Here is a 20,423-nt window from a genome sequence, read left to right as displayed (position 1 = left end):
GGACACGTCCTTAATGCTTATTTTTTCAATAAAATGCTGATAATAGAAAATAAAAGAAGGCACAACAAATGTATTATAGATATATGTTAGGGATGCCATGGTTCCCAATATAATGAACCGTACGGTACGACCTCCACGGATCAATAAGCGCTTGTGAATTGCGGTTTTCTCGCTTTTGCGTTTAAATAATTTAGGGAACGAGGAACGAGATTGGTGCCCCCTGGTATAGAATATAAAGTCATGGTGCAGTGGAAAGAGAATTAATATTGTGTATGACTCCCATGAGCTTGGACCACTGCATCCATACATCTCTGCAATGATTCAAATAACTTAATAATAAAGTCATCTGGAACGGCAAAGCAAGCGTTCTTGCAGGACTCCCAGAGTTCATCAACATTCTTTCGATTCATCCTCAATGCCTCCTCCATCTTACCCCAGACATGCTCAAAAATGTTCATGTCTGGTGACTGGGCTGGCCAATCCTGGAGCACCTTGACGCTCTTTGCTTTCAGGAACATTGATGTGGAGGCTGAAGTATGAGAAGCAGCGCTATCCTGCTGAAGAACTTGCCCTCTCCAGTGGTTTGTAATGTAATTTGCAGCACAAATGTCTTGATACCTCAGGTTGTTGATGTTGCCATCCACTCTGCAGATCTCTCACAAGCCCACCTACTGAACGTAACCGCAAACCATGATGTTTCTTTCACCCAACTTGACAGATTTCTATGAGAATCTTGGGTCCATGTTGGTTCCAATAGGTCTTCTGCAGTATTTGTGATGATTGGGATGCAGTCAAACAGATGATTCATCAGAAAAATCGACCTTCTGCCACTTTTTAAAATGATCAACTAGAAGTCAAGTTATTATTGTTGATCTTACAACTAGGATCAACGACAAGACTTTTGTCAGGTAGTGTATACTGCAACTATACAACATTATAAAATTAGAGGTTTTGCTTAAAGGTTAAGGTTTAAATATAATACTTTCTCCATTTCCCACATACTGCTCCCTACTTTGCATAATCAAGTCAATAAAAACTTCTAAACTACACTTTGCATTATTGGTTTAGTCATACAGTATTTGTCCAGAATTGTGAGTTACATAACAAATCACATGTAATAGACAAGTTACTCTAGCCACTGTACATCCAATTTTAAATAGCTCTTTGTAAAACTTTCCGGTGAAGCTTCAATAACACTATATAATGGCATTCTATTAATATAGTATCAGAAGCCGCTCAAACTAATCTGAACACGACCTTCACCATAGTGCCCTCTGCAGACTTTCAGAAGCACTGCTGCTAATAACACAATATCTTCTATAAGAAGTCTGGTTAGCATGTGGTTACCATCTCTGTTGGACAGCAGTAAAACCAGGCCGTTCAGGCAGGTGTCGGTCACTTCAGAGATGTTTGTCGCACATCGACCGATGGCCTGGATGGTGGCTGCTGCAAACGCCTTATCCTGACTCTTCACATACGTCTGGAACAAACACATAGATGCTTACAACTGCTGTTCATTCACATTTATGCATTTATCTGATGCTATATCCAAAAGAGGAGCAAAAGAGCCAATAACAATCATAATAGCAGCTTATTACCTGATTATTATTGAGATATTGGCTGTTTAATAGCACTTAAAGGGATAGTTCACCCCAAAATAGTCACCATTTGCTTGTATCAAACCTTTAAGTTTCTTTCTTCCATCGAACACAAACAAAGATTTTTTGAAGAAAAAAAAAAAGAAAACCTGTAACCATTGACATCCATAGTATCAGTTTTTCCTACTATAAAAGTCAATGGTAACAGGACTTCAGCATTCTTCAAAATATCTTATTTTGTGTACGACGAATAAAAAAAACTGCAGTACATATGGTTTCTAGAACCACATGAGGGAGAGTAAATAATGAGTCCATTTTCATTTTTAGCTGAACTATCCCCTTAACAAATATATATTGTACATGATCTTTTACAATATCCCTATTCATAGCCATAACCTAAACCCAATTACTACCTTAATAACTATTAATAAGCAGCATATCAGGAGTTTATAAGGACAAAACTCATAAGGAATGATTTGTTAATAGTGAGAATTGTTCCCTAAAATAAAGTAAACCTAGAACATAATGTTATGTCTATTCATTGAATATGTTTCAAAACCTAGCTTACCAGATTTGAATTATTAAAGTATTCAAACTTCAGCATTTGTCTAAAACTACCAGCTTCTTTTTTTTTTTTTGGGTAAAACAAAGAAAATGGAGAAGAGAAATGTAGTGAATCTATGAAACTTTACCTGGAATTCTCTCAGTATGGTGGAGATGTTTGCTTCATTGGCCAGGTTAGTCAAAATCTCCAACTGAAGAGGAGACAAAACATCAGCAGATGAGCAGAGAACAGAAACAAACGTTTTAATGAAATTTAAAATGACAGAATGAAGGTGTATTTTACCTTCAGTGTTTTGATGTGTGTGGCATCTGTGGACCTCACATAGAAGCTCTTCATGAAGGGTTCAAACATCCCCTGAAGAAACACCAGGGAATTTACCTCAGGTTTTATACATTTACCTTCGACTATTACGTGAAAAAACTCACCATGAATTTGACCTTATTATATCGCCCCAGAAATCAAGCCAACATTCTCTTTATTTGTTTTATTTTACCTCAGATGAATTGGAGAGTTCACCCCAAAAATAAAAGTTCTGTTATTCTTTAAGCCTCCATTCCACTGCACACAACAAACGGCAAGTAACAGACATTCATTTCCAATGGAGAGTCGTGCAGGGGGTTCCGATGACCTCCGTATGCGGAAAATTCGGATCCGTTGAAAAATTTGACTTCCTACGACTAGACCGGATGCGACCAGCTGACTGAATGTGATGTATTTCAGTGTTGTCCATGCAGGTCCGTGCAAGCAAGATGAGAAATTGTAGTTTTTTGGGGTTATTTTTAAATCAGAAAATGTCTATATAAAAAAACATTTCTATTCATTAAAGTAATAAAAAATAGTTGTTTCCACATTCCCTTCAATAGTTTTTAGCTGTCTATGAGTTTCTAGTATTCATTCATTCAACCATATTGAACGCACAGAGAATAAAGGCTCTTGCTTTTGCACTCTTTTATTTCGGATACTGCGAGAACAGCTCCTCCCCCATGGTGCACGACAACACTGAAAATTCTGTGAGACTACCACAAGGGGGCTTATTCCGTCGTGTCTAAATGTCGTGTGCAGTGGAAAGGCAGCTTTAGTCAACTCTCACTAAACTTAAATCTGTGTGAGTTACACAAAACAAGATATTTTGAAGAATGTTCAGAAACCAGCAGCCACTGACTTCCATAGTAAAAACAAAACAAAAACAAAAAACAACTATGATATGTAATGTAATGTAATGTAATGTGTATTTATATTAGTTGTGGGCCGTTCTCGGTGTTAACTTGCTGCGTTAATGCGAGACTCTTAACGCCCGATAAAAAAATATCGCCGTTAATCTATTCTCACAGTTGGTTTGGGATCTGGGTCTATTCTACACAAGCTATGATGACTTTCACCTTGATATTTTAGCGCGGATGTATACCTGACCGGTGAGCCGTCTGACAAAAAAAGTGCCCTTCTAAATCAAATCAGCAGGATTCCTGACTCTAACTGCAGTTTCACTTTAACTCATGAAAATTTCATTCATGCCCTTTGACAAACTGGGGTATTAGACGCAAATAAGCAGTAAGGACTGGTGACAGTGTTATGGATTTTAATAGCACATGCTGAACGCAAACGAAAAAACTACAGCGTTTCGTGATGTGTGTGTGTAATCATTATGGGGGGTGTCTCTAAACCACCACCACCACAAGTTTGCAGCTCCACTTGGATGATGCGACGACAGCCACATGACAACGACGCCAGTGCTTCACCACACACCAGCTGCAGGTGGAGTGGATAGACATTGATAGAGTCAATTGATGGGTAAGAGCCGATAGAGATAATTTGGCCAGGACACCGGGGTTACACCCTTACTCTTTGCAAGAAGGGCCAAGGGATTTTTCATGACCACATAGAGTCAGGACCTCGGCTTAACGTCTCATCCGAAAGACGGTGATTACTGACATTATGGTGTCCCCTTCACTACTCCGGGGCGTCAGGAATCACACAGACTGCAGGTTGAGTGCCCCCTAATGGCCTCACTAACACCACGTCCAACAGCAAACTAGTTTTCCCATGTGGTCTCCCATCCAGGTATTAACCAGGCATAGCCCTGCTTAGCTTCAGTGAGTAACCACTCTTGGGCTGCAAGTTGAAATACTATAGAATTCAATGGCTGCTGGTGGTAAATGATGACAGAATTTACATTTTTGGGTGAACTTTGCCTTTAAATAGACTAATAATAATATGAACTGTTTTATATTATCTTTAAAATGATTGATACCTTCCTCTGAATTGACATGGTGGCGATGTTCTGCAACACGACATACTGAACTTCCCTAAAAAAAGATGAGAGGGAAATAAAAACAGGGATTAGACAAACACATACGGTATGATCATAATAATGCTGCATTTCTATATGTACAGTATGTTACCTGTGGCTCCTCAAAAGCCTCACCAAGGACTTGGTGATGATGCTGATCTCATGTTTAGGGGCCAAATGCCAGTAAAGCTGACAAACTGCCATCACAACCTAAAAATAACGAGAATTAAGAAGGTCACTAAATGATATTGTAAAGCGTAACATCAAATTGACTCACATTATTTATATGAACATTATTTTTTGTTTATTTACAATAATCAGGATGAATGTACATTGTGCTTCCAAAAATACAACCAGAGGCAAGTTTTACAAATATTGTGCTATGGGTTTTAGTCCAAAATGTACCAAAAAAGCTAAATAAACTAACTAATCATTCAACAAATAATTAAATTTAGAAATTTGAAAAGGAAAATAATAATTTAATTAATAAATAAATAGTAAGTAAGTAAAGTAAGAAAGATGTGCTTCTGAGCTATCAGTGTATATCAAGTCTATAACATTGGGATTCACTTTAGAAATACGTTTTCTGTCAGCGCCAACAGCTTAGTGGTTAGTGCTTCAACACATAGCACCAAGGTGCTCACGGCGACCCGAGTTCAATTCCGGGATCAAGGTCCTTTGCCGATCCTTCACCTATCTCTGTTCCCCACACTTTCCTGTCTGTAAAATCTCCACTGTCCTATCCAAATAAAGGTGAAACTCCTAAAAATAAATATAAAAAAAAAGAAAGAAATACGTTTTTTTTTTAAGACAAATGCTGATGTGTTCAATACTTATTTTCCCCGCTGCATCTTGCAATGTGAATATTGCAGATGCGCACATTACAATATCAATGCTAAAACATTATATTGTGCAGCACTAATACTAGAGTGCATGTAATTGTGCTAATTGTAGCATCCAAAACCATGAAAGTACAGGTATGCCGCTTTTAACGAAGGGCAGAGGGTTGCTGAAAAGAGATTTCAGCTGCTGTCTGGGCTTTCACTGCCTTTCCATACCTTCCTTTCTTCATGTGTTCAATACTGTTACGAGTAGTCGTTGTAGTGTGTGGTGTTTTTTTCTCTCTCGCGCTGTTTCTCGGTCTGAATTATTCGCAGGTGCAGTGGATTACGGCAGATCATGATAGGGACTTGGATTGGAGGTGGCCATATTTAAAACCCCAGACAACATGGATTCAGCGGCTCCTCTCTCTCTCTCGATTTCCCGCTCATAATTCTTTGTAGTGATGTTGCTACTTTGAACAATGAGAACTGAGTGATTGTTGCCAATGTCTCTTATGTGGCGTTTCATGAGATGCCGATGTGAAGTACACAGTGTACATTCTAACCACTTTTCTGTCTCCCTGTCTGGCTTGGAGCATGGTAGGGAGTAGAGCTGCACAATTAATCGTTAAAAGATTGCGATCTCGATTCGACCCCCTAGACGATCTCAATCCAGCATTTCTACAATTCTGCCAATCATATTTTCAAGTTCAGGAGAGAAGAAAGGCGGCCGCACGAGTCTTTTCGTTGTTTCACATACGTTGCTCAGTGACATGGACACCTCCAAATGATGTTGAATGAGCCACATACTGTATTTATAAGGTATAATTCACCTAAAAATGTCATTTAATCTTCATATAATGATGTTTTCGCTGCTGGGAAATCACACGTGACGTGAGCTGCTGACCGTGAGCTGTTATCACAGAGAGGGCACGCGCTCTACTTAATGATAGACGCGTGCGAGTCTACTTTAGTGAACAGAACCTGCATATGTTGTGAGTAACAGGTAATACAGTTGTAAATAATATTCAGTTTGTGGCACAGAGTGATCGTTTGGGAGAAGAACGCAAAGTATGAACAAGCGCTCGGCAGTCAAAATGAAACCGAAAGTGTGCACGTCATTTAAATGATCATATAGCATTTTAGAGTTATGATAACGGCAAGCATTTGATATGTTTTTTCTTTCATAGCGAACCCACAGTTGAGCATAATAATAAATGTTTACAATGTCAGTATAACTATTCTAGCCTATATATTGTTGAATATAATCTGATAATGGCAAATGTCGGATTTTACCAGTGAATAAATTTGTCTAAGGGTGCTTTCACATCTGTAGTTCGCTTCATTTGGTCCGGACCAAGGCCAATAATTGATACATTGTTGGATTTTCTGCCCTCTTTGGGGCACTTTCACACCACACTGCTGGCTTTGGTCCGAACCAGTTGAAACGAACCAAAATGCAGTCATCTGACAAAATCCTTCTCTTATCGGCCAGATGTTGTTGAACATATTTCCTAAACTGCTTATTGATTGGTCAGAATTCACATGTGGGAAAATGCCAATGAACTCAACAAAACCGGCAGACACAAAATGTCGTTTTTACTCTGGAGGGATGACTGCGCTGGCTGATTGTGTCCCTGCTTTAGACAAACTTTAAATTTAGAGAATGAAGAGCGGCTGCGGCTGGAAAACAGTGTTTTAATGCGTCGCTCGTCACTTCAGGACGAGGCGTGAATTAATGTAGCTAAACTGCGCCATGATCATCTTGTGGAAATATTAGCAACGATCCATCAGGTAATGTTTTCCCCTCTGTTGGTAAAACGCTGTCAACAAATATTTTTCCCACATATCCCATAATACACAGCGTATCGGCCTACGGCAGCTGAATTAGTCCAAAAGTCGCAGTACTTTTTGCGGTTGGACCGGTTTTAGTACGGATCATTTTCTCACCACAAACGAACCGCTCCAGGGTTAGTTTGAAAGCGTACCAAGACCACTCTTCAAGCAGGTCTCGGTACGCTTATTTGGTCCGCTTTTGGTGCGCACTCGAGTACGATTGCTGCATTCTCACCTGCCCAAATGAACCGTACCAAAAGGGGAAACGAACTCTAGTGCGATTTAATCGAACTAAATAAGGCAGGTGTGAAAGCACCCTAATATGACAGATTGCAAGCATATATCTCAAACATAATTCAACATCAGAATTATTATATGTTGAATAGAATTATTTTTAAAAACCACTAGACCTACACATAATATTATTATCGATTTTGTGCCATATGTTTGTTTTTATCATATCTTTATTTTACATATACAGAATCGTGAGAAAATCGTGATTTTATTTTAAGCAAAAAAAAATCGCGATTCTCATTTATCGGGCAGCTCTAGTAGGGAGGTTTGGTGCCTTCAGTTTATTATTTTCGTTTTCTCCTGTGTTGTTAGTATAAAGGTAAGTTTTATGTATTTTATTTTCTTATTTATTTTTCAGGGAGGTTAGCTCTAAATTAGTTAGGTTGGTTTTTTGTCATTTATTTTGGCTTAACCCCTCCTGGGGTCTGTTCTTCGTACGTGGATTACTCAGTTAGCTGGATTTGGATATTGACGATTTGACACGATCCAGGATCGTTTCGTTCTTCAAAGCTGATCCGTGAGTTGTTGTCATAGCAACAGTTCTGCTAGGTCAAACCTGATCGGGAGCAGGTTCAATTCATATAAACAGGATTACATCGGGTCAGTTCAAGCAAAGATAATACAGAAAGTATGTTCCGAATTCTGATATTTTCTTACAGTAGTAGTTATATACACTTGGGAAAATGGTACATATTTTTAAACTATATATATAAAGTTATAGTCATTAATAAAATAAATAAAGTTATACATATTAATAAAACGTATGCAATCTGCACCTTCGAAATGAAAGTACAAAGATTGCCACCTGGTGGTGCAAAGAGAAAACTTATTGATATACACTTTTTAGATCGCTTTAGAACAAATAGTGTATAATAGAAATGCACAATATGTGACTTTTTTTAAAGCAATAATACATTTATGCAGTCATAAACATGTTTTGATTGTTAATATGCCAGTGATTTGATGCTTCACAAAAGTTGCAGACGCCTTTACCAATATGAAAAAGCTTTTGTAAACAACCAGTTATTCTTTACACCGATTAAAAAACGGCTACTATAATAAAGAAAATATTTTCTAAATGTGGAACTAAACGCATTGATTTGCATTGAAATATGATGAATACACTTGACACATGAAAGTGTAAAGCCTGCAGCTCACAACAAATGTGGAAGGTTATTGCGTGTCATATTTAACAAGCCGTTTACTGCTAATTTGATGTAATTTTGCTCACATGGATAATTGAATATTAATCAGATGATGTCATTACGCTGCTGTGCCGTCAGCCAATCGTTGCATTGCTGATAATGATTTCGAGGATCGATAGATCTGTCCTTCACAACACACGCAGCGATCTCAGATCAGTTCATCCAGACATTCTAATCTGATTCGCGAACTCGTTTGAAGAACCAAATTAGCGAGAGATCAGTTATCAAGATTAAAAGATCCGGGATCTGCCAAATCATCTTAGATCATTCAAGCGAGGTACGAAGAACGGACCCCTGATGTTATTTTGCTCCTTATTTTCTGTAAACAAATCAGATTTTCTAGGTAATTCTCAGTGGTTTGGTTTATATTTTGGGGAGAGAGTGCGAGGGCACCAGGGATATGTTTTTATTTTTGGTTAAACTTCTTTTTAATTAAGGTTTTTTATTTCATTCGTAACAATACTTTTTCCCTGCGTCATTTATTTTATAATACATAACTTTGTAATCGAATTCGTAGTTTTCTTTGCATGTATAGAATTCTTTGGTTGTTACCGACATCTGGTGAAAATTTAAAGTCAGCAGCACCTTTAGAAATACACTTTCTGAGAAAAATGCTGACGTGTTGAACACTTATTTTCCCCACTGCATCTTTCAAATGTCTAGTGCCCATGTGCACATTGCAATATCAATGCTAAAACATTATATTGTGCAGCACCAACACTAGCGTGCATGTAATTGTGCTCACTGTAGCATCCAAAACCATGATAGTACGTCGCTTTTTAGTATGTTTTTATAAAAGCGAAGAGAAAAGTAGCCCATAAAGATTAATGGAGGAGCAGGTGGACAGTCCCGGAGACGTGTGGAGTGAGAGAAAGAGGAAGAGGAGGGTTTCCAGAGAGATAGAAAAAGAGATAGATGGTGATAGATTAGGAAGCCTTCAATGTATGTAATGATTTTGTCTTCCCCAAATTACTTTGACCCCAATATACGAACAGGACAGCAGACTTCAACACATCAAGCGCTAAAGCAGCAGCAAGAGAGAGAGAGAGAGAGAGAGAGAGAGAGAGAGAGAGAGAAAGAGAGAGAGAGAGAGAGAGAGAGAGAGAGAGCAAGAGAGAGAGAGAGAGAGCTGATAAAGACAGAGTGTGCAGAGAGTGTAGAACAAAGCAGGACAAGTTTTAATCAAAACATATCACACACACACACACGCACGCACACATCAAAAACACACACACACAAAGACCTTGAGCTTGCAGTTGATGGAGTGCTGGAGTCACTCTGTGTGTGGGATGTAGGAAGGAATAAAGGTTTTCTGAGCACATTTCTGTATGTAACGTGATTGAGCTGTGTCTGATACAGCCTTGGAGTCTCTAATACTTGGATGTACAAACACGCAAACACACTTGCAGTTAAACGAAACACACACACACACATACACTCAGGTGCACGTGAAGGCCTCTGCTATTGCTCAGAGATGAAAGGGAAGAGCGGGAGAACGAGAAAACGGTAGATTGCAGATGTGTGTGTGGGAATATAAGTGGAATATTAGTGAGGTTAGTAAAGAACAAAAGGTGCGAAGATTGAGTAAATATTGTTCAAATGTAGCGATAAATGTGCAGCAATCACCACTAAAAATGTTATATTAAATTATTAGAGGTTTATTTAACTCTAAAATAAATGCTTTAAATTAACAATTTAGAGAACTAACATACCTGTTATATTATATTATTAATGTTATTAATATTTATTAGATTATTTTATATATTTTAATATTTTTCTATTAAATATTATATAGTTATTGTATTTTTTATTAAATATTTTAATATTTTATTTTAATAATACTTATTATATTATATTTTTTATTATTTATCTATTTTAATTATCTATATATTTTAATCATTTTTAAAATTATGTATATGTTTTAATTATATAATAATAATAATAATAATAATAATAATAATTTAGCAACAATTAACATAATTAAACTGTTTTTAAATAAATTAATGTATAAATATTATTTTTATACATTTTTCAGTATAATAGTAGTATTAATAATGCTCTCTTTAAATAATAATTAACTATAATTAATAATTCACTATATTAAACATAATATGTTTATATCACTCGAAATAATAATAATAATAATAATAATACAATTATTTTGAAATTATAATTGCACTCGCTCTTCTTAATAATAATTTGATATATACATTAACGACATTGATAATAATAATAAAACATCTGTTAAAAGTTTAACTCACTTGTTATAATAGAATATTTAAAGTTCCCTCTTAGCATATTATATGCATTTATTTTGTAATCATGAAATGGAGAAATATCACACATAATAAACATTAATACTCCATAAAGTCTGTGTTTAATCTGCATTAATGCCAGTATATTCCTACAAAGCGTAGCGTAGTCTAGTGTCGTGCCATGTCAAATATTGTAGTGTCTTGTCATGTTGTGTGATGTTGTATAGTAAAAGGTAGTGTAGTAAAGGGGATTTCAACCTTTTAGGACACACGCCCCCCAAGTTTGTCCAATTTCACTTGCGGAAAATGAGGAAGTTGTTTTCTTTTCATTCGGCGTGCAGTATTAAATTCAACTAAAACAACACTCGTCGTCCACCAGTCCTTACTTCTTATCGGTGTCCAATAGCCCAGTTTGTCACGGGGGCATAAATGAAATGTTCATAAGTAAAAAGTGAAACTGCCAAACTGCAGGTAATGAAAAAAAAAATTAAAGATGAAACACCAAAAACTGCAGGAAATGTGGATAGCCTGGTGACGCAACATTCAAAAAGCACTTCATGTAAACACCCTAATTATAATATTGTCTTATTCAAATTAGGGCAAATAACTAGATTAATCATATCCATGTAACATAAACATAGTCAGTAGTGTCTTCAAAGTAAGTGAAAGATCCAGAAGATCAAACATTCTGCTGATTTGATTCAGAAGGGCAATTTTTTCAGATGGCTTGCCGGTTTTACTTTCATTCACTGTCATTTTTTAATTTTTTTTTTTTTTAATCGGTTAATTTTATTTGTATATATTTTACTCAAAAGCATTAACTTTACAGGTGCCTAAGAGTTAGCTGTGAATCTAACGTTAATCAGATTCTCTCTATTTTTCACAGTTCACATCTGCTGGTTTATAGACTACACGGTCCAGTCAAGCAACACACACACCTGCTCCACGTTTACATTGATTACACTCCCAAAGCTAATGCTGCTCATGAACTGATTACACCATACCTGGCAACATTCGGATCATAAAATGCAGGAGATTTTATCCGGGGGTGCGATAAGTGAAGAGGGGGGTAGGGGGTGGGTAATGTGGGGGGTGTTTTACGCATGAATTGAAGAGTGGGGGTAAGGTGCGAGTGAACTGAAGAACAAGCAGAGTGTATAAAGATGGTTGCGCGTTGGGTTTGGTGCGCATGGGGACTGAACCAAAAAGCTAGCCAGACTGTACCATAAAGTTGAGGAGCGGGGAGGATGCCAATGAATATGTTATGGATGGGTAGTGGAATTCCGGGAGTTTTCCGGGAGACAAAACAATACAGGAGATGGGCAGGACATGGGTCTGAAACACGGGAGACTCCTTGGAAAAACGGGAGTGTTGGCAGGTATGGATTACACCACACGTATAAACAGCACACTGTAGGACTTTCCAGTATGTGTCACTATTGTTTATAATATGTATATTCTTTGTGATAGATGTTATGTTTCAGAGTATTTGAAGAACATATATAGGTATGTATATTTGATTTGCAAGTTTAAATGCAGGCACATTTATGTTGTATTTTCATAAATATCATATTTCTGATAAATTATGGAGATGTGTATTACCGTTTCTAGCCGATAGGTTGTGTCTGTGTATAAATTAAGACGCAAGTTTCGTTTTCATTCTCTCTCAGTCAATTATTGTTCGGGGCCGGTACGCTTGCCGGTTTATAACCTAGCTAGCTGCCAGCTACTAGTTACTAGCTACTAACAACTGTTATTAAACAAGGAAGGACATCAAAGTTTGACAGATAAGTGTAACATCAATTCGGCTGTCTACTTTGTGGATGAACATTGTGTATGTGTACGCAATAAAAGCTTAGCAGTGGCTCGAGTTGTATCCATCGTACTTGCCCTGAAACACTTCCAGTGGGGAGTTTATTGAGGTAAAGTGAGTAACCTGATAAAAAACTGGACACTCACTTTGAGACTCTCATTGCTGAGTTTTGTTATACTGAATGTGAACATCACAATGTGTTTTCTTTGTGTTGTCTTGCCGTGTTTGTGCCCCTCACCTTGTTTGTTTGCTTACGTTGCCTGCTGCCTGCCTGTACTGACCATCTGCCTGTTATTTGACTTGTTATTAAAAACGTTATCATAATTTACATTATAGGTGTTGGCGCCCCACGGGTTGAAACCCCCTGGTGTAGTGTAGTGTACTCACTGCAGTGTTTCTGCTCTGCAACAGTGGTTTAGTGTTTCGGAGCAGGAGTCTGTGGTCTGGATCCATAATGTAGGGTTTAGACTGATCCACCCTCCTCTCCTCCTCTGAATCATAAAAGGTTTTCTCGCTGTTTTCATCAAAAACAGCATCCTACGATCACACACACATGATTAATAAACACACAAATATAAACATCTAACAAACTCGCATATCAAACTAACTCTAAACCCATAAGAGACTACATAACATCACTCAGAGTGATAGTTATCGTCCTCTCCAACAATCCTTCATACCTGAAACCCTCACTGCTAGCATTGAAAAACAAAACAAAACAAAAAGAATAAAAACAGTCATTGGTATTATAAACTGAAACCGCTAGCCTTAATAACTGAGGTACAGTTGAAGTCTGAATTATTAGCTCTCCTGGATATACATTTTCCCAATTTCTGTTTTAAGAGGCTGAATCATATGCATTAGTTTATATGACAAAACATGTCTTTTTGACTCGAGAAGATCCATACTGACTCCAAAGCCAGATACTGATAAGATCAGGGCCTGGTATGTTGACTTTGGGGGTTTATGTGTAGTCACATGTTGATTGGTCAGTTTGAAAGTCTCAGCATTTGGGCTTAAGTCACATGGTCAAGAAAGATACAAAATAGGTGTAAATCTCTGCTCTGTCTCTTTTTCTGACCTGTCTTTTCCTGCTCTGCTCCTCTCCTCCTCTGGAGTCTATCTTCTCTGACTCTACTGCAATCAGGTTAACTTCTGGGCCTGCTCTCTTTGTCTCTCTCTCCCACCCCTGTGTCTCTCCTTCTACCTCTGGTAACTTTAATTTTACAATTAAGCTGGGTACAATTTATGTCATATGTTTAATCATTTTATATTTGATCATTTTATACAGTTATTTTGTAATTAATTCAGTTGTATCCATAGCAAGTTACTGTCACTAAATCGTCTCATTTTTAAGTATTTGAGAATTACTTTTGATTTAACATCAACACTTAATTGTTCCATATTGCAATATAATACAATCACATAATATCAACACTCTCCCACATTTATAGCTATTAATACAGCCCTTATTTTCGCTTTTGGTATAAGCCTGCAGAAGAATGGTTTGACTAGAAATGTACAGATTTTACCGTCATGCTAATAACTTTTAAGTCACTCGGCAGAACTACAGTTCGAACCTCTGTGGTTAAAACCCATTCTTACACTGTTTAACGGAGAGACACATTTCTAAACCTAATATTTTTAATAACTCATCTCTAATAACTGATTTTTGATCTTTGCCATGATGACAGTGTATACTATTTTACTACATATTTTCAGGATACTAGTATTCAGCTTAAAATGACATTGAAAGGCTTAACTAGGCTAATTAGGCAAGCTAGGGTAATTAGGCAATTCATTGAAACAACTAAAAACTCAACTATTTAGTCTCCACTTCACTTCCTAATCTGCAATTGCTTCTCTGGATATACCACTAACTGTACTAAAAAAAAAAATACAAATAAAAAAAAAAATAAATAATAAAAAGTAAATGTAAATGTCATTGCATAATAGTTTGTTTCATAGGCAACTGAATTAATATATTGCTAAAGAAGGCTATATAATATTGACGTTAAAATTAAAAACTACTTTTATTCTAGCCGAAATAAAACTAATAAGACTTTCTCCAGAAGTAAAAATATTACAGGAGATACTATGAAAAATTCAAACACCATTTTGAAAAAGGAGGAGAGTGAATAATTTTGACTTCAACTACACAGTATATAATGATAACGAAATGCTCTGTGCTTAATGAAAACCTGTACCTCTCTCCATGGGCTGATGAACTGCGTCCTAGCGTAGCGCGTTAGCATGTGTATGATGACCACCTGACCCCACTCCTCCACGTCCACCAGCAGGTTACATAGTTTCCGATAATTCTTGTGGATCAGATCAATTCGGTCCGGACAAACCTCCTCAAACGCCATCACCACACTGCCGGCAACCAGCTATAAATACAAAAACAACAACAACAAAACAAGATAATTAGCAGGGTTTAAAACTTAGCACACTGTTAGAAGATTTTCATTCACCGGTTGAAGTAGATCTGATCAATTAAATTGGCTACTAGGGGTGGGCAGTATTACAAAATTCAATATATTTTAAATTCAATATCTATATTTCATGATATAGTCATTTATATAGGTAGCCTAGTTAGTCTGGAAAATCAACAAAAGGGTTTCATGTAACAAATTAACTTAAAGATGCCTTAGAGCAGGGGTTCCCAAACTTTTCAGCCCGCGACCCCCAAAATAACAATGCCAGTGACTCGCGACCCCCAATATCCTCTGACGTGGTTATAAATTCAGAAACCTTGCATGCAATGACGCAGACACACCAATTAAATTTGTGTCAGTGCCTAAAATGTACCAGAAAGTATAACCTGATGTTATAAAATCAAAATGCATCTGACGCTATTGCTGCCTTTAATATAATGTAATTACCCCAGGGGTCGCAATCCAATAGAACTAGTAACTATAAGCTACTAAAGTAACTATATAGTATATAGTAACTATAAACGATTTTTTATTATTAGTATAGTTATGGATAAAATATGTTAATTCTTATGGTTTAAAAAAAATAAATCGATTTTTGGAACTCACCAGGCGACCCCCCTTCATTGCCCCGCGACCCCTCGGGGGGTCCCGACCCCCACTTTGAGAACCACTGCCTTAGAGTGCATTGATTCAATATTAATAATTCATTTTCCTTTGGCTTATACCTTCATTTATCAGGGGTTGCCACAGTGGAATGAACCGCCAACTATTCCAGCATATGTTTTACACAGCGGATCCCCTTCCAGCTAAAACCCAGAACTGGGAAACATCCATATACACATTCACACACGCACAAACACTATGGTCAATTTAGCCAACCCAATTCACCTATAGTGCATGTCTTTGCACTGTGGGGGAAACCGGAGCACCCGGAGGAAACCGACGCGAACACAAGGAGAACATGCAAACTTCATACAGAAATGCCAACTGACCCAGCCGGGGCTCGAACCAGCGACCTTCTTTCTGTGAGGCGATTGTGCTACCCACTGCGCCACCATGCCACCCCCACACAATTATACTACAAGGTATAATTAAACAATTAATACTCATAAAATATCCGTTTGTATATATAAACTAGTAGTACTACATGGTTTTCAATCTTTTCGAACTGAACCGAGCAGAAACTACGCTTGCATCTGAAATTAAAAAACGAAAACCCCAGCACATGTCTGAAGTTACAAAACTGTGGAGAAACACACAAACACACACTCCTCCACAGCTTCTGAGCAATTATCACTCACCCGTTTCTCCTGCTGCAGCCCTAAAGTTGTGCTGGAGGTTTATAATTGCAAATTAAGCTTATTAGGTTATATATGCGTCGTAATTACAAACCTCAGTGTGGTCTCAAAACAAACAGATGCTTGGAAGATGACAACCTGTTCTGCTTCCCACCGAGCTAATATAACACACCACTCTCACTTTAGACTAATGAACTACAGTACATGGGAGAGTGTGTGTGTGTGTTTGTGTGTGTGTTTGTGTGTGTGTGTGTGTGTGTGTGTGTGTGTGTGTGTGTGTGTAAACAGCAGAGTTTGAGCAGGTCAGATGCTTCATTCAGCATCTCAGAGAGTCACCTGAGCACTGAGAAAGCGAATCACATCTGAACAATCCCTGAAACCTTAAAGAAGGGTGTGTTTTTTATGTCTTTGCAACATTAATCAGTGACAGATGAAAAATCATTAATGAATGACTTTAAGAAAGAAATGATGAGAGTTCTGCTACATGCTGACAAATTTTGAGTTTTACATATGCACTCACCGGCCACTTTATTAGGTCCAGCTGTCCAACTGCTCGTTAACGCACATTTCTAATCAGCCAATCACATGGCAGCAACTCAATGCATTCAGGCATGTAGACATGGGCTGTTTCTCAATATGCGTTCTTCAGCGGTCTTGCGTCCTCGTGTTCTCGTGCAACGTCATCATCAGCAGCCTAAGTTCAGTTCCAATACTCAAGACCGCAAGTACGGAGGACGCGTGAAACTTCCCGGATGTGATCTTAATATCGAGGACGCACCGATGCAGACTTGAGCACCGAACTCGCTCTGGAAGTCCCAGAAGTCATTGCGACTGGAGGTGGGAAGCGCAGCATTTTATCTAGATTTATTATTAAAGTTCAAAAATATCACTTATTTACCTCAGGAGTTTCCCTAAACGAAACGGTGAAAGTAAACATTAACATGAATACCTTGATAAAGGAATAAACACATTAAGGGTGTTAAAATCGTATTAAAATTTGTTTTATTTATATTGTGCAGAGTATATTTATAATGTTTTTATGCAAAGTATATATTTTGAAGAGGGGAAAAACAATACATCGTTGTATGAATGCTGTAATGTTTAAATAATTTCCATTTAAAACACGTGAAGGTCATGTGACCATCAGGAAGAACGCAGCATCTCAATTCTCAAAGGACGCGTTCTCTGCCCTCGCGGTCTCCTGAGATCGTTCTTCCGAGGACACCTGGCAAGACCGGTCTCCACAAGAATGCAAGTCCGTTCTCTGCGTTCTTGGAATTGAGAAACAGCCATGGTCAAGACAATTTGCTGCAGCTCAAACCGAGGATCAGAATGGGGAAGAAACTTGATTTAAGTGACTTTGATCGCGGCATGGTTGTTGGTGCCAGACAGGCTGGTCTGAGTATTTCAGAAACTGCTGATCTACTGGGATTTTCACGCACAACAATCTCTAGGGTTTACAGAGAATGGTCTGAAAAAGAGAAAATATCCAGCGAGCGGCAGTTCTGTGAGCGCAAATGCCTTGTTGATGTCAGAGGTCAGAGGAGAATGGCCAGACTGGTTCCAGCTGATAGAAAGGCACACTTTGGGCCCATTAGCACCAATCGAGCATCGTGTCAATGCCACAGGCTACCTGACTATTGTTGCTGACCATGTCCATCCTTTTATGACCACAGTGTACTCATCTTTTCATGTTTTCTTCTAGCAGGATAATGTGATGATTCAGAACTGCTTTAATCCTTCGTGGCATAGATTCAACAATATACTGGAAATATTCCTCAGAGATTTTGCTCCATATTGACATGATAGCATCACGCAGTTACTGCAGATTTGTCGGCGGCACATCCATGATGCGAATCTCCCAGTCCACCACATCTCAAAGGTGCTCTAATGGATTGAGATCTGGTGACTGTGGAGGCCATTTGAGTACAGTGAACTCATTGTCATGTTCAAGAAACCATTCGGAGATGATTCATGCTTTTCTGACATGGTGCGTTATCCTAAGATTTTAACTTATAAAGCAGTCCATAGGCTAGCTCCTGATTACATTTGTGATCTTGTGGCACTTTCCACTCCTGCTCGCATTCTCCGCTCTGCTTCGTGTTAGCACCATGGGTGGTCGGGCTTTTTCATACAGTGTGACAAAATTATGAAATGCATTACTCATTACCATTAGTGTCTCTTGACATTTTTAAGAAGCTTGTTAAGACTCTCATTTTTAGTAGTGTTTTTAATGTGTCATTTGTTATCTTAATTATGGTTATAAATTCCTATTTATTGTTTTTATTGTTTTTGCCTTGTACGTGCTTTGAGCTTGAAAAAAGCAAATTACAAATAAAATGTTTTTCTATTATTGTTATTATTATCCTGCTGGAAGTAGCCATCAGAAGATGAGTACACTGTGGTCATAAAGGGAAGAACATGGTCAGCAACAATACTCGGGTAGGCTGTGGCGTTGACATGATGCTCAATTGGTACTAATGAACCCAAAATGTGCCAAGAAAATATCCCCCACACTATTACACCACCAGCAGCAGCCTGAACTATTGATACAAGGCAGGATGGATCTAGGGTTGTAACGGTATGAATTTTTCACGGTATGATAATCGTCTAAAACAATACCACGGTTTGACGGTTTCGCGATATACGGTATGTTACAAATGTTACAAAATAATAGAACAGTGAAGCAAATTTGACTTTTTCCAAATAATATATTTTCAGTTACTATAAACAACACCACTTACAATGAACAAATAAAAAAATAAGAAAATAATAAATAATGTGTCAAAGTCCAAATAAAGTCCAAATAAACATGGTGCAAATCCTCAGTAAAAAAATAGATATAAATATTTACTATACTATAAATAGTTACATAACGAAACTAGATTCAATATGGAACATCCTTAGGTTTTATGTGCCAGCATGGATATGGTTGTCTGTGGATATGGATTTGGATTTGGTTGTCTGCAATGCAGACAAACAGCTGCACCTTCATTTGCGTCTTTTGAGAACAGCAAGAGCAGCAGTTCGTCTTTGCTGTGTCACTGTTTTGTCATGTTTCTGTGCTGCTGTGCATGCAAAAGTACTTAGTATGAGAATTATTTCATGCAAAACTTTTTTTTTTTGCGTTTTATTTAGCCGCGCATAAATGTATGCCTTTCTCTCATTCCGTGTTGTTCAAAAAGCTTGGTCCACAAACAAAAGCGAAACCTATGCTTATTGGTTGTGATATAGCGAGTTTGAACCAATCTGGGCATGGAGGAGGGACAATGCATCAATGTATCATGTCTGGTTTGTCCGGAGACACAGTGACGAGCGTTTCTTTGTCAAATCAGCGTTGTCAAATTTTGATGACGTAACCGCACTGATTCCGGAGCCTCTGAAAGTCCGAATGTTATGTAATACAGCACTGGAAAGCTGAGATTCTCTTCTTTATGCCAATCTTTGAATCGTATAAATCGGATCAGCGGATCAAAAGTTATTAAACATTTAAGAGCAATACTTATTTTTAGCCGCGGGCGGCTGTCTCGGTCTTTAAGGGTTAAAACCGTTGATATGCAATTGTTCATGGTATGATAATCGTGCACGTTCAAATCGTGGTAGACCGTCATACCGGTATATTGTTACAACCCTAGATGGATCCATGCTTTCATTTTTTGATTATGCCAAATTGTGACCCTACCATCCAAATGTCGCAGCAGAAATCGAGACTCATCAGACCAGACAATGTTTTTCCAATCTTCTATTGTCAAATTTTGGTGAGCCTGTGTGAATTGTAGCCTCAGTTTCCTGTTCTTAGCTGACAGGAGTGGCATCCAGTGTGGTCTTCTGCTGCTGTAGCCCATACTCCTCAAGGCTGGATGTGTTGAGCGTTCAGAGATGCTCTTCTGCAGACCTCAGTTGTAACGAGTGGTTATTTGAGTTACTGTTGCCTTTCTATCAGCTGGAACCAGTCTGGCCATTCTCCTCTGATCTCTGGCATCAACAAAACATTTGCGCCCACAGACCTGCCGC

At 38.0% G+C, this 20,423-nt stretch overlaps 1 protein-coding gene across 6 annotated transcripts in view; it reads right to left on the bottom strand.

Annotated features, from left to right (window-relative positions):
- Positions 1-20,423, bottom strand: part of ap3b1a (adaptor related protein complex 3 subunit beta 1a) — a 762,544-nt gene that overhangs the window by 708,110 nt on the left and 34,011 nt on the right. For all 6 annotated transcript variants that reach the window (XR_015519913.1, XR_015519914.1, XM_087300589.1 and 3 more), the window contains exons 7-13: positions 14,881-15,063; positions 13,061-13,210; positions 4,563-4,660; positions 4,412-4,466; positions 2,446-2,517; positions 2,291-2,353; positions 1,348-1,480 (exon numbers count right to left, since the gene is read on the bottom strand). Coding sequence is in view for 4 of the 6 variants with exons in the window: in XM_087300589.1 (XP_087156715.1) it covers positions 1,348-1,480; positions 2,291-2,353; positions 2,446-2,517; positions 4,412-4,466; positions 4,563-4,660; positions 13,061-13,210; positions 14,881-15,063 (754 nt within the window). In the remaining 2 variants the exon portion in view is untranslated. The remainder of the gene's footprint in view (positions 1-1,347; positions 1,481-2,290; positions 2,354-2,445; positions 2,518-4,411; positions 4,467-4,562; positions 4,661-13,060; positions 13,211-14,880; positions 15,064-20,423) is intronic.

The sequence above is a fragment of the Danio rerio genome, chromosome 21 (assembly GCF_052040795.2).
Source record: "Danio rerio strain M-AB ecotype USA chromosome 21, GRCz13ab, whole genome shotgun sequence".
Taxonomy (NCBI): domain Eukaryota; kingdom Metazoa; phylum Chordata; class Actinopteri; order Cypriniformes; family Danionidae; genus Danio; species Danio rerio.
Note: the sequence above shows the minus strand (reverse complement) of the source record. Positions and strands in the feature narration are given on the sequence as shown.